Below are 14,564 nucleotides of genomic sequence, written 5' to 3' on the forward strand. Positions count from 1 at the left end.
CAGCACCCCCAGGTACCTAAAGTGAGTCCCTGCCCTACGGAATGGCAGCCCCCCCACCCCTGCCCCCACCCCCGGCCGTGACACTACAAAATACTCACTCTTGTCTAGATTTAGTTTGTACCCCGAGAAAGACCATCTTGAATTGAATGAGACTCATCCTCGCACACGAGGAGGTTACATTGACCCAGCACAGTTCCTCACCCTATATTCCCCCACCCTAGCTCGATCCCCAGCTCCTCCTCCAATTGTCCTAATCCTATTTACCAATGCTGTCTCTTTCTTTCCTAACTATCCATAGATATCCCCAATCCTCCCCTCTCCCTATATATCTGGAATCAGCAGCTTTTTCAGAAGCGTATACACTGGTAGCGAAGAGAAACCGTGTAATTCTTTCCGTGCAAAATCCCACACATGTAAGTATCGGAACTCACTTCCCCTCGGCAATTCAAATTTCTCTCGAAACTCTGCCCATTTTGCAAAGTGTTCCTCTAGATACAGGTACTTCACTCATCCTAATACTTCCCCTCGCCACCTCTCATCCATCCCACTTATCCTATTAGGCATAAATCGATGCATCCCACACAACGGGGCCACAACCGAACACCATCCAAACTGAGTGTTTTCTCAGCTGTTTCCAAATCTTTATCGAAGAGACCACTACCGGGCTTTAGAATATTTCACCGGGGCAAACGGAAGTGGGGCGGTAACATGGCACTCAGACTCAACTCCTTACAGGAGTCCTCCTCCATCCGTACCCAATCCTCTGCCCACCATTGCCTCATCTTCTCCACATTGGCCGCCTAATAATATTGCAGCATATTTGGTAGCGCTAGTCCCCCCTACCTGCTTTTTCCTCTGCAGCAGCGCCGTTTTAACCCTCAGCATCTTACACACCCACACAAACTCAGAGATTAATCCATCGGCCTTCTGGTAAAAGGCTTTGGGAAGAAAAATTAGGAGTGTTTGGAAAATCAACAAGAACCTGTGCAGCACGATCATCTTTATAACCTGTACCCTCCCTGCCAGCGACAATGGCAAGTTATTCCAGCTCTTTAGATCCCCATAGCCCCCTCCACCAGTCCTGTTAAGTTTAATCTGTGCATTGATGCCCAATCATGCGCGATCTGTGTTCCCAAATACCTAAGCTGAACATTGGCAATCTTGAACAGCAAGGCCCCCAGGTTGATGTTCCTTCCCAATTCATTCATCGGAGGACCCCACTCTTTCCTGCATTCAATTCCTGTACCCGGAGAAGGCCACAAATATTCCCAGCAATGGCATCATTCTTCTCATGCTAGCCAATGGATCCACTACATACAGCAACACGTCGTCTGCATATTATGACACCCTGTGCTCCCTGGCCCTCGTCACAGTTCTCTGCCACTCTTCCGAGGCCTGGAGTGCAATGGCCAGCGGCTCTATTGCCAGTGCAAACAAAAACAGTGACAATGGGCACCCCTGCCTCGTTCCCTATCTTGACTCCACCCCAGTAGTTCGGACAATCGCCTTGGGAGATGCATAGAGCAAGCGTACCTATGCCACAAATGTCGGCCCAAAACCAAACCTCCTCAGAATCTCAAAAAATATCACCACTCAACACAGTCGAAAGCCTTCTCCACATCAATCGCTCCTATCACCTCCGGCAACCTGCTGTCCGACGGGGTCACGATCACATTCAATAGCCTCCTAACGTTACTGAACAATTGTCGCCCTTTCACAAACCCTGTCTGGTCTTCTGCCGCTATCTCCGGCACACACCTCTCCAATCGCCTGGTCAATAACTTGGCCAGGATATTTATACCTGTATTTAATAATGAAATGGGCCTGTATGAACCACATTCCAGTGGGTCCTTGTCTTTCTTTAGAATAAAAGAAATAGAGGCATACATCAACATGTCCGGCAGCTCCCCCCTCGCCAGTGCCTCATTGAATATACTCATGAAGTGCGGGCCCAATTCCTACAAAAGCTGTTTATAAAATTTGGCTTGGAAGCCGACCTGCCCAGCCTCTTCCCACCTGGGAACACTAACCCATCCAAGAAACCCCCATATCCGCCCCCTTTCTCCTAGGCTCAGAGCTATAGGACGGCACAGTGGTTAGCACTGCTGCCTCACATCACCAGGGACCGGGGTTCAATTCCAGCCTTGGGTGACTGTCTGCGTGGGGTTTGTACTTTCTCCCGTGTCTGCGTGGGTTTCCTCCAGGTGTTCCGATTTCCTCCCACATTCCAAAAGATGTGCAGGTTAGGTGGATTAGCCATGATAAATTGCCATTTGGTGCCTAAAGGTTAGGTGGAATTACTAGGTTACGGGGATAGGGCGGGGGATTAGATCTAGGGTCAGATCTTGATGGGCTGAATGGCCCCCTTCTGCTACATAGGGATTCCAAGATGCGGGGTGGCAACTTGGAGAGAAGAAGAATATTTCTTATGGGTGGCATGGTGGCACAGTGGTTAGCACTGCTAGCTCACAGCTCCAAGGTCCTGGGTTCAATTCTGGCCTCGGGTGACTGTCTGTGTGGAGTTTGCAATTTCTCCCCGCCATGACTGGGCAGGAAAATCCCGGCCTTTGAACAAGTATTTTGTATCTGTCTTCACAGTAGAAGACACAAACAACATTCCAAGAATAGTAGCAAACAAGAGGCAAAAAGGAGGGAGGAGCTTAAAAAAAAAGTCAAGTGAAAAGATACTAGGAAAATGAATGGGACTAAAGGTTGACAGAGTCCCTGAACGTGACGGCCTGCATTATGGAGTCTGAAAAGAAGTGGCTGCAGAGATATTTATTGCTTTGGTTATAATCTTCCAACATTCTCTCAGTTCTGGAAAGGTTCCAATGGAGTGGAAAATTGGACATATAACTCCTCTCTTCAAGAAAGAAGGGAGTTGGAAAGCAGGGTAGGCCAGTCAACCTAAGAACCTGTAATTGGGAAAATGCTGTAATCTATTATTTTAAAAATAAATTTAGAGTATCAAATTACTTTTCTCCAATTAACGGGCAATTTAGCGTGGCTTTTCCACCTACCCTGCACGTCTTTGGGTTGTTGAGGTGAGACCCAAACGGACACGGGGAGAATGTGCAAACTCTACATGGACAGTGACCCAGGGCCAGGATCAAACCTGGGTCCTCAGCGCCGTGAGGCAGTAGTGTTAACCACGGCTCCACCATGTTACCCACAACTGTAATCTATTATTAACAAAGTGGTTACATGACAGTTAGAAAATCATAATCCAATCGAAAGAGTCAACATGCTTTTATGAAAGGGAAACATGTTGACAAATTTATTGTTGTTCTTTAAGGGTGTAGCAAGCAGGGTTGTTAAAGGGGAACCAATAGATGTAACAACATTCACAAGGTGCTACATAACAGGTTACTACACAAGTTAAAGAGTTCATGCTGTTGGGCAAGATATATTACAATAGATAGCGAGTTGGCTAGCGAACAGGAAACAGAATCAGCATAAATGGCCATTATCATATCAGCAAGCTGTAACTGGTTGAGTGCCACAGGGATCAATGCTGGGCTCTCAACTGTTTATTATCTATATTACTGACTTGGATGAAGAGACCAAATGTATTGTAGCCAGATGTGCTGATGATCCAAAGCAGTGTTTTTCAAACTTTTTTCCCCGGGACCCACTTTTACCAACCGACGGACCTTCGGGACACATGCTGGTCGACGTCTGCGAGACATGCCGGCTGACGTTAACAACCCACGCTGGCTGACCTTCGCGACACACTATTATTGCTTACTTTTAATGCGGCAGGTGGGCGGGCCTGCTTGGTCCTCACGATCTCTCTTGCTTTGTCATTCAACGTTGAATTTCTGCTAAGCACTTCAGCTGACGATTTTAAGTCTTTGCTGCATGCTTTGAAAAGAATCACGAGGTTTGTCCTCGAACTCTCCATGCTGAGTCTTCAAATGTCTTTGAAGATTTGAGGGTTTTAAACTTCATGTGTCAGTACTTCCCTGCATATAACACACATGGGCTTTACATCCTGATTCCATTGGCATAATTAAAGCCATAACTCATCTTTATACTGCTTTGTTCCCTATTTCAGTTTCTTCTTAATTATTTGTTCACCAGAGGCTCTGGAGCTCGGGATACAGCTCACACCAGCACTGCTTTGTCCTACTGTAGACTCTCCTGAGAATCTCTTTCCAGCAGATTTAGTTGTGAGATCCTGATCTGTTTGTTACATTCTTGCTGGCAGCTACAAAATGGGGGAATCTCACTTCTTTGATTTTGCACCCAAAGCATTAACGTGCCGGACGCGTGACCTTCTCTCTGCTGCTGCCTCTTGCAGAAAGACTCATTGTTCATATTTAAAGGCCAGTTGTGGTCGGCATTCTTTTTTTAAACTTTGAAACTTTATTTCTAAGACGTATTTTTTTTCAAATTTATGACTTTTTACTGCTAAAAATTAAAACAACTTCAGTTGAACATGTGTATCCTTACATTTACACATAAACTTTGTTTTATATATATTAACATTTCTTTAGAAATTTAACCAATTGTAGAAAAAAGTACAATCTTGTTTTTACTTTGCAAACTCCGACTTTAGGGGAGATGAAGTAACTTGTCAAACACATACAATGTCACACTATTTCTTATTGTTTCCACTGCATTGCACTATCCAAACATCCAAGTCACCTCCTGCTCCATTCTCACCAAAAGCTCCTAGTTTCCAGAGAGTGTCGACACAAAGTAATAACTGTAGGTTTCTTCCAGTGTTCACATATGTCAGCCCTATTGACTGGCATTGGTTAATCAGTATTCCGAGAAACCTGGCCTGGCTTCCTCTCACTGTATCCACTCCACTGTATCCACCCAAGTCACAGACCACTTCCCGACCAGTAGTTGCCGTTGTGGGAGTGCAAGTGGACGTTGTTCTGGCCGTTGAACGGATTGGCCAAGTAGCCGCAGGTTGCATCCTGCCGATCAGTGGCGGGGCATGAACCGAGCAGCGCGAAACGGACGAGCACCAGAGTGGAATCCAAGCTGGGGCCACCACTGTTAGCATCGCGTCCACCTGGATACCAGTCAGCCCCGCCCACCGCTCTGCGTGCCGAGATCAGCACACAGCCCAGCCTCGCGCCACCCGCCCCCTCAAACACCACAACCAATTGGGGACTGCCCGCGACCGACATTCTTAAAAGCCAGTGCCGGCAGTTGGGAACTTCTTCCCGCGATTGTGAACGCCACAACTGATCACTCCACGACCTTCGCGACACCCACCCGCGACCCACCTGCAGGTCGCGACCCTGAGTTTGAAGACTCCTGATCTAAAGATAGGTATGACAACAAACTGGGAAGAGAATACAAAGGTTTAGCAAAGGGATATATGTATCGATCGGTGAAATGAATAGGTAGAAATTTGGCAGATAGAGTATTATGTGGGAAATGTGAGGTTGTCCACTTTTGTAGGAAGAATAGAAAGCAGAATATAATTTAAATGGAGAGAGACTGCAAAATTCTGCTGTATAGTGATCTTTGTGTCCTTGAACATGAATCACAGAAGGTTAGCACGCAGGTACAGCAAGTATCAAGTGAAGAAGGCATTCATTAATGCACATTCTGTGCTATGCTGTGTTTACTCAATTACACAGCTCTTTCTTCAACCTTTCCCTGCCTAGGGATTGATGCTCTTTTACCTCAAATCTGTAAAATAAATCTTTTTATTCAGAACTTCCATTTCACCAAGGAACCTTTGGGCCAATCTACATCCAACAACCTCTCAGAAAACTCTGCCCACATTTTGACAACTGTGACAAATTCCACCAGACCAGCTGAGACAATCCACAACATTCTAAAACAATCAACAACTTACTAAATAAAACAGTGCACAACATTAAAAAAGCCTAACAAAAAAAAAATCCCTAACTCCCAATGTCAACAGATCCTTAAAAAAGTTCCACAATCCAGATTCAGATTTGCATCTTTGCCTTTGGTGGTGGAAGTATTGAGGAAGGCAATTAAGTGTTAGGCTTATATTGTAAAGAGGGCGGAGTATAAAAGTAGGGACGTCTTGCTTCAACTATACAGGGTCTTGGTGAGACCACATGTACTGTGTACATTTTTGGCCTCCTTACTTAAGGAGGAATAATATTTGCATTGGAAGCAGTTCAGGGAAAATTTGTTAGGCTGATTCCTGGGATTCCAGACAGGGAAATTAAGTTAAGGCTACAATCAGATCGGCCACAATCTGATGGCACAGCAGGCTCAATGGGCCAAATGGTCTAAATTTGTTTCCAATCCTCATGTTACAGGAGATGGACTAGCATACACACAGTAAGTTCATACACAGTACTCCAGCTAGGTTTTCACAAATAAAACATAAGTAATGTACTGCGAATGCTGGAAACAAATGCAGAAAATGCTCAAAATACTCAGCTGGTCTGCTAGTAACTGTGGAGAGAGAGACAGAGGTTTTTTTTCATAAATTTAGAATACCCAATTCATTTTTTTCCAAGAAAGGGGCAATTTAGCATGGCCAATCCATCTACCCTGCACATCTTTTGGGCTGAGGGGGCGAATCCCACGCAAACACGGGGAAAATTTGCAAACTCCACACGGACAGTGGCCCAGAGTCGGGATTGAATCTGGGACCTTGGCACCGTGAGGCCGCAGTGCTAACCCACTGCGCCACCATGCTGCCCAGAGAAACAGAGTTAATATTTCAGGTTGATGCCTTCTTGTCAGAACTGGAGGATGTTAGAGTTGAACAGCTTTAAGCAAGTGAAGGAGAAAATAGCTTAATGAGTGTCTTATATACTTCCAATATAATCTCAGGAAGGAAATATTAGCCTTGGAGGGGGTAAAGTGTTGATTTTCCAGAATGATACGTAGGGCCAAAAGGTTTATATTAAGCATAGGCTAGGTTCCAATTCCTTTCAGAATAAAAGATTAAGAGCTGATCTAATTAAGGTGATTAAACTGATGAAAGGATTTCAAAGGATAGGAAGAAACTACAACATCTTGTGAGGATCTCGAGAACAAAGAACCTTGGCCTTAAAATTTGAGTGTGACCTTTCAGAGGTGATATCAGGAATAATTTCTAAACTCAGAGCGCAGTAGAAATTTGCACAATTCTCCCAGGCAACCTGGTGACATGACAACTGAAAATGTCAAAACTAAGATAGGTAAATGTTTGCTCAGTAAGGGTGTGGCATTGGATTGGTTTGGATTGGATTTGTTTATTGTCACGTGTACCGAGGTACAGTGAAAAGTATTTTTCTGCAAGCAGCTCAACAGATCATTAAGTACATGAGAAGAAAAGGGAATAAAAGAAAATACATAAGGAGTATAGGTTAAGTAAAAAGTGGATCTGTTTGGGAGAGCTCACAGAGAGTCGCCTCGCAGCGCCATCTTGGTGGTGCATTGGTGAGCACTGCTGCCTCACAGTGCCAGGTTCAATTCTTGGCCTTGAGAGACTGTGTGGAGTTTGCACATTCTCCCCATGTCTGTGTGGGTTTCCTCCGGGTGGTCTGGTTTCCTCCCACAGTCCAAAGATGTGCAGGTTAGGTGGACTGGACATCTAAAAATTGCCCCTTAGAGTCCAAAGATGTGCAGGTGAGATAGGGTTACAGGGATAGGGTGGGTTAGTGGGCCTAGGCAGCGTGCTCTTTCAGAGGGTCGGTGCAGACTCAATGGGCCAAACGGCTTCCTTCTGCACTGTAGGGATTCTATATGGAACCACAGCAGGTAAATTGAGTTTAAATACAGATCAGGCTTGATCTAATTGAATGGTGGGACAGGTGTGAGGGGCTGAATGGCCTTCTCATGATTCTAATGCTCTATTTCTTTTGCTTCATTGTTACCACCATCACTATTGTGTTGCTTTCATTTTCTCCTGTCTCCAGCCTTATCACCATCCTCCAATTCTGTCCTCTTGCACATCCTGAATTCTAACAGCTCACCACTGGTGGCTATCCCATCCGTTAGCTAGGTCCATGCTCTGGAATTGCCCCCCTAAATCTCTTTTCTTTAAACTCTTTCTAAGATGCTCCGTAAAGTTTTCCTCCGTTGGTCTAAGTTACCAAGCCTTTGGCCATCTGTTCTTCTGTAGCTCGACAGGAGAATCATAGAATGGTGACATCACACGGAGAGCCCATTCAGCCCATCAAGTCCTTGCCAGCCCAATTCTCTGCAAGATCACTTTTGCTTGATAACTCTCCTGTTAAAGTACCTTGGGACATTTTATCATGTTGAAAATTGTCATAAATGCAAGTTGTCTTTTTTAAAAATACCTAATAACTTCGTGCATAAACGTGGCTATGGCAGAACCTCCTGGGAATGATTGATAGACACAATCACGGATGACTCAGTCCTCCAGCTTTATTGCCATTCACATTTAAATCTAATCTGCTCCTTTGACGTTTTCTATTAAATGCGTTGGCACACAATCATAGCTCTCCTCTTGACTGTGGCCTCACTCAGCTTGTTTTATAGTCTAAACATGTTTCCTTTTTTAAACTCTCGTTTTATCAAATGGCTGGCTATTTGATATACCTTCTTCGGCAGGAGGGGATGGTAAATGATATCAGAGGTAACTGGATTGGTTGACGTGGTGTTGTAGATGAGTTCATTGGCTCACTGGGCTGAGTCTATTGGTTGCCTGCCTCTGATCTGTGTGTGTGAGCTTTTGCAACTTACCTGCGAGAAGGAAGCAATTGTAACAAGGAGGACAAGGCGGGGGGAGGACTTTTTCGAAAGAGAGGAAATGTGATCGGACTCACTCGACGAAGAGAGAAAAAAAGATCAACGACCTTTAAGCTGCTGCAGAATGCGGGGGTCAGTGTCAGCAGTCTGAATGGAAACACTGTCAAATATCCGAGTCTAGACTCAACCTTAACATAACCGGCGAGAGGAGAGGCTGCAATGGTAGGTAGAGCAAAGTATTTCACCTCACATCAGGCTGTGTGTTTGTGTGGGAGGGGACATTTGACAGATCTGCAAATATCACAACCGACTCTGGATTCTGCACGAAGTGCAAGTTTTCAGATCTGACAGGGAGTGATTGGAATTGGTGACTTTTTTTTCTTACCGCGATCACTAAAGCCATGTGTTTGCAATTTTGTTTCCCTCTCCCAGCCCACTTATGAGATCCGATTCCAGTGACAAGTTCGTGAGATTAATGGCGATTGTTTCAATATATAATTAATATAAAATTCGGATTTAGAAAAGTTTCGTTGTAAATGCATTATTTCTCTGAAAGATCTTTTTTCGCTTTCACAAGTTTTTTTTTTAAAGAAGTCGCCTCACTTGTGTGAAGCTGTTTGATAAGCATAATAAAGACTTGGCTGTGATAGTGCCGAGATGTTCATTATTTGATCACAATGAACGTCATTGGGTGACACAAGCGTTTTAAAAAGTTGAACCGAAAATTGACACGTTATCTGGCAAATAAAGATTAGTTTAGCTGTATTTAATTATGCCTGGATAGGCTTCGATTTTATGCAGGATTGCACAACTGATGGGTTAGATGCAGAACGACCGCATGGAACTTCCAACGTTTTTTTTGCTCCAGTTGCAGCTCAACCGTGTTTCTTTTTACCAACACCAAATCGACCATGTGTGTCCATTGCAGCGTGTGTCCAAACGCGAGGGTCAAAATTCAGACACTATTCAAAGGCTGTGAAATGCCATCATCGACCACCATTCCTGTTACTGTGACCAGCTGGCTTTGCTACATTGGAACAGTCAGCAGGAACCCAAATAAGACATCCATTTACTTTTAAAATGGTAACATGATAGAGTCCAGACGTGTTGGTGGATTACGATAAAACTCTTTCAAATTGCGCAAGTGCATGTTGCCCACAGATGAGGGGTTCAATACAATAAATGTATTGCAGCATTACGATGCAAGGCACTCGGCAGCTCTGCACAGCACCGACGTGCTCTCCTCATCGATCCCGGGGAAACCTCAAGGCTCGGTCTCGGATTGGCCAGGCAGGTTGTCAGTCCTGCAGATTGACAGGGGTTCGTACGCCCCCCCGCTCGTCCCTGCTCCGTGTGTCGGGCTGCGATTGGTTGCTGTTGTCAGTGGAAGGGGCGGGATTTACCCGGCCGGACTGGCGTCATTTCCGCTGACAGGTGGCAGTCCCTCCCTCCCTCCCTCCGTCGGCCTGGGAGAGGCGAGGACCCCGGCCGCGATGGAGTGCGGGAGCGACGCTGGGGCTGAGTGTCGCCTCATCCCGCCGGCATCGGGTTGCTCCAGGATGGTTTCCCCCTTCCACTGAATTCCTCGGAGATAGAAATAGTTCCGGTCCCACCCCCGTCTGGACCTAATTTTCGTTTGCAAAACAAAAGGCCTGGCCGAGCGCACCGAGCTAGAGTTGAAGCGGCGCGGGAGCCCTGACATGAGAGGCGGCGAGCGGCTTTAGTAGAGCCGGAGTTGTGAGCAGACGGTGAGTGGGCAACTTTGTTTGGGTCAGAGAACCCAGGGCTGGGCAGAGCTGGCACATCCCGTATCCCCCCCACCCGCTTTCACTCCCCACCCCCCCTTCTCTCTCCCCACCCCCCCTTCTCTCTCCCCACCCCCCCTTCTCTCTCCCACCCCCCCTTCTCTCTCCCCACCCCCCCTTCTCTCTCCCCACCCCCCCTTCTCTCTCCCCACCCCCCCTTCTCTCTCCCCACCCCCCCTTCTCTCTCCCCACCCCCCCTTCTCTCTCCCCACCCCCCCTTCTCTCTCCCCACCCCCCCTTCTCTCTCCCCACCCCCCCTTCTCTCTCCCCACCCCCCCTTCTCTCTCCCACCCCCCCTTCTCTCTCCCCACCCCCCCTTCTCTCATCCCCACCCCCCCCTTCTCTCTCCCCACCCCCCCTTCTCTCTCCCCACCCCCCCTTCTCTCTCCCCACCCCCCCCTTCTCTCTCCCCACCACCCCCCTTCTCTCTCCCCACCCCCCCTTCTCTCTCCCCACCCCCCCCTTCTCTCTCCCCACCCCCCCCTTCTCTCTCCCCACCCCCCCTCTCCTCCTCCCCACCCCCCCTTCTCTCTCCCCACCCCCCCTTCTCTCTCCCCACCCCCCCCTTCTCTCTCCCCACCCCCCCTTCTCTCTCCCCCACCCCCCCTTCTCTCTCCCCACCCCCCCTTCTCTCTCCCCACCCCCCCTTCTCTCTCCCCACCCCCCCCTTCTCTCTCCCCACCCCCCCCCTTCTCTCTCCCCACCCCCCCCTTCTCTCTCCCCACCCCCCCTCTCTCACCCCACCCCCCCTTCTCTCCCCCACACCCCCCCTTCTCACTCCCCACCCCCCCCTTCACTCTCCCCACCCCCCCTTCTCACTCCCCACCCCCCCTCTCTCTCCCACCCCCCCTCTCTCCACACCCCCCCCAACTCACCCACCCCCCCCCATCTCACCCACCCCCCATCACACTCCCCACCCCCCTTCACTCTCCCCACCCCCCCTTCTCTCTCCCCACCCCCCCTACTCTCACCCCACCCCCCCTTCTCTCTCCCCACCCCCCCTTCACTCTCCCCACCCCCCCTTCTCTCTCCCCACCCCCCCTTCTCTCTCCCCAACCCCCCCCTTCACTCTCCCCACCCCCCCTTCTCTCTCCCCACCCCCCCATCTCTCTCCCCACCCCCCCACTCTCTCCCCACCCCCCCTTCTCTCTCCCACCCCCCCCTACACTCTCCCCACCCCCCCTTCTCTCTCCCCACCCCCCCTTCTCTCTCCCCACCCCCCCTTCTCTCTCCCCACCCCCCCATCTCTCTCCCCACCCCCCCTTCTCTCTCCCCACCCCCCGCTTCACTCTCCCCACCCCCCCTTCACTCTCCCCACCCCCCCCTTCTCTCACCCCACCCCCCCTTCCTCACCTCCCCCACCCCCCCTTCTCTCTCCCCACCCCCCCTTCTCTCTCCCCACCCCCCCTTCTCTCTCCCCACCCCCCCTTCTCACTCCCCACCCCCCCTTCACTCTCCCCACCCCCCCTTCACTCTCCCCACCCCCCCTTCTCTCTCCCCACCCCCCCTTCTCTCTCCCCACCCCCCCTTCTCTCACCCCACCCCCCTTCACTCTCCCCACCCCCCCTTCTCTCTCCCCACCCCCCCCTTCTCTCTCCCCACCCCCCCTCTCTCTCCCCACCCCCCCTTCTCTCTCCCCACCCCCCCTTCTCTCTCCCCACCCCCCCTCTCTCTCCCCACCCCCCCTTCTCTCACCCCACCCCCCTTCTCTCTCCCCCACCCCCCCCTTCTCTCTCCCCACCCCCCCTTCTCTCTCCCCACCCCCCCTTCTCTCTCCCCACCCCCCCTTCTCTCTCCCCACCCCCCCTTCTCTCTCCCCACCCCCCCTTCTCTCTCCCCACCCCCCCTACTCTCTCCCCACCCCCCCTTCTCTCTCCCCACCCCCCCTTCTCTCTCCCCACCCCCCCCTTCTCTCTCCCCACCCCCCCTTCTCTCTCCCCACCCCCCCTTCTCTCTCCCCACCCCCCCTTCTCTCTCCCCCACCCCCCCTTCTCTCTCCCCACCCCCCCTTCTCTCTCCCCACCCCCCCCATCTCTCTCCCCACCCCCCCTTCTCTCTCCCCACCCCCCCTTCTCTCTCCCCACCCCCCCTTCTCTCTCCCCACCCCCCCTTCTCTCTCCCCACCCCCCCTTCTCTCTCCCCACCCCCCCTTCTCTCTCCCCACCCCCCCCTTCTCTCTCCCCACCCCCCCTTCTCTCTCCCCACCCCCCCTTCTCTCTCCCCACCCCCCCTTCTCTCTCCCCACCCCCCCTTCTCTCTCCCCACCCCCCCTTCTCTCTCCCCACCCCCCCTTCTCTCTCCCCACCCCCCCTTCTCTCTCCCCACCCCCCCTTCTCTCTCCCCACCCCCCCTTCTCTCTCCCCACCCCCCCTTCTCTCTCCCCACCCCCCCTTCTCTCTCCCCACCCCCCCTTCTCTCTCCCCACCCCCCCTTCTCTCTCCCCACCCCCCCTTCTCTCTCCCCACCCCCCCTTCTCTCTCCCCACCCCCCCTTCTCTCTCCCCACCCCCCCTTCTCTCTCCCCACCCCCCCTTCTCTCTCCCCACCCCCCCTTCTCTCTCCCCACCCCCCCTTCTCTCTCCCCACCCCCCCTTCTCTCTCCCCACCCCCCCTTCTCTCTCCCCACCCCCCCTTCTCTCTCCCCACCCCCCCTTCTCTCTCCCCACCCCCCCTTCTCTCTCCCCACCCCCCCTTCTCTCTCCCCACCCCCCCTTCTCTCTCCCCACCCCCCCTTCTCTCTCCCCACCCCCCCTTCTCTCTCCCCACCCCCCCTTCTCTCTCCCCACCCCCCCTTCTCTCTCCCCACCCCCCCTTCTCTCTCCCCACCCCCCCTTCTCTCTCCCCACCCCCCCTTCTCTCTCCCCACCCCCCCTTCTCTCTCCCCACCCCCCCTTCTCTCTCCCCACCCCCCCTTCTCTCTCCCCACCCCCCCTTCTCTCTCCCCACCCCCCCTTCTCTCTCCCCACCCCCCCTTCTCTCTCCCCACCCCCCCTTCTCTCTCCCCACCCCCCCTTCTCTCTCCCCACCCCCCCTTCTCTCTCCCCACCCCCCCTTCTCTCTCCCCACCCCCCCTTCTCTCTCCCCACCCCCCCTTCTCTCTCCCCACCCCCCCTTCTCTCTCTCACCCCCCCTCTCTCTCTCACCCCCCCCTCTCTCTCTCACCCCCCCCTCTCTCTCTCACCCCCCCCCTCTCTCTCTCACCCCCCCCCTCTCTCTCTCACCCCCCCCTCTCTCTCTCACCCCCCCCCTCTCTCTCTCACCCCCCCCCTCTCTCTCTCACCCCCCCCCTCTCTCTCTCACCCCCCCCTCTCTCTCTCTCACCCCCCCCTTTCTCTCACCCCCCCCTTTCTCTCTCCAAAGGCCGGTACAGACCCGATGGGCCAAATGGCTTTCTTCTGCAGTGTAAATTCTATGATTTATGTAGGTCAGTTAGCCTAACATCTATCATAGGGAAAGTGAAGATGTTATAATAGGGCACTTGGAAATGCTCAAGGCAATCGGGCTGAGTGAAAGTGAAATAATGTTTCACCAGTTTATTGGAGTTATTTGAAGGTGTCATGTGTTGTGGATAAAGGGGAACCACAGGATGTAGTGGACTTTTCCAGACAGCATTTGAAAAGGTGCATAAAATAAAAGCTCATGGTGTAAAGGTAGCACCTTGGCATGGATTGAAGATTTGCTAGTAACAGGAAAAAACTGGCATAAATGAGTCTTTTTCTGGTTGGGTCATCAGTGGTTTGCCACGTATCATCAAACTTTTACAAGTTGTGTAAATGATTTGTACGAAGGGCTAAAGTTGTGGTTTCTAAATTTGCTGATGACGCCAAATTAGGTAGAAAAGTAATTTGTGAAGACTATTGAAGGAGGCTGCAAAGAGATCGGTTATGTGACTGAACAAAGATCAGGCAAATGGAGTGCAATGTGGAAAGGTGAAATTGTCCATTTTGGTAGGTCGGAAGAATAAAAATGAAGCTCTATTTAAATGGTGAGATTCCAAAGTCTGAGGATGCACAGGGATCTGGGTGTCCTGGTGCATGAATAAAAAAAGGCTGGTATACAGGTACAGCAAGTGATTCGTAAAATTAATGGAATGTAAAGGGAA

The 14,564-nt window shown here is 50.9% G+C and overlaps 1 protein-coding gene across 2 annotated transcripts in view; it reads left to right on the top strand.

Moving 5' to 3' along the window:
• Positions 1-8,635: 8,635 nt before the first annotated feature.
• The window catches only part of stk40 (serine/threonine kinase 40), a 112,373-nt gene continuing 106,444 nt past the window's right edge, over positions 8,636-14,564 (top strand). Inside the window, exon 1 of one of the 2 annotated variants that reach the window (XM_072501929.1) lies at positions 8,636-8,880. In XM_072501929.1, the coding sequence (XP_072358030.1) occupies positions 8,878-8,880 (3 nt within the window). In that variant the 5' untranslated portion in view covers positions 8,636-8,877. Of the gene's footprint in view, positions 8,881-10,101; positions 10,407-14,564 lie in introns of those variants that run through there. The other variant, XM_072501934.1, reaches the window with a different exon arrangement.

This window comes from Scyliorhinus torazame, chromosome 1, assembly GCF_047496885.1.
Source record: "Scyliorhinus torazame isolate Kashiwa2021f chromosome 1, sScyTor2.1, whole genome shotgun sequence".
Taxonomy (NCBI): Eukaryota; Metazoa; Chordata; class Chondrichthyes; order Carcharhiniformes; family Scyliorhinidae; genus Scyliorhinus; species Scyliorhinus torazame.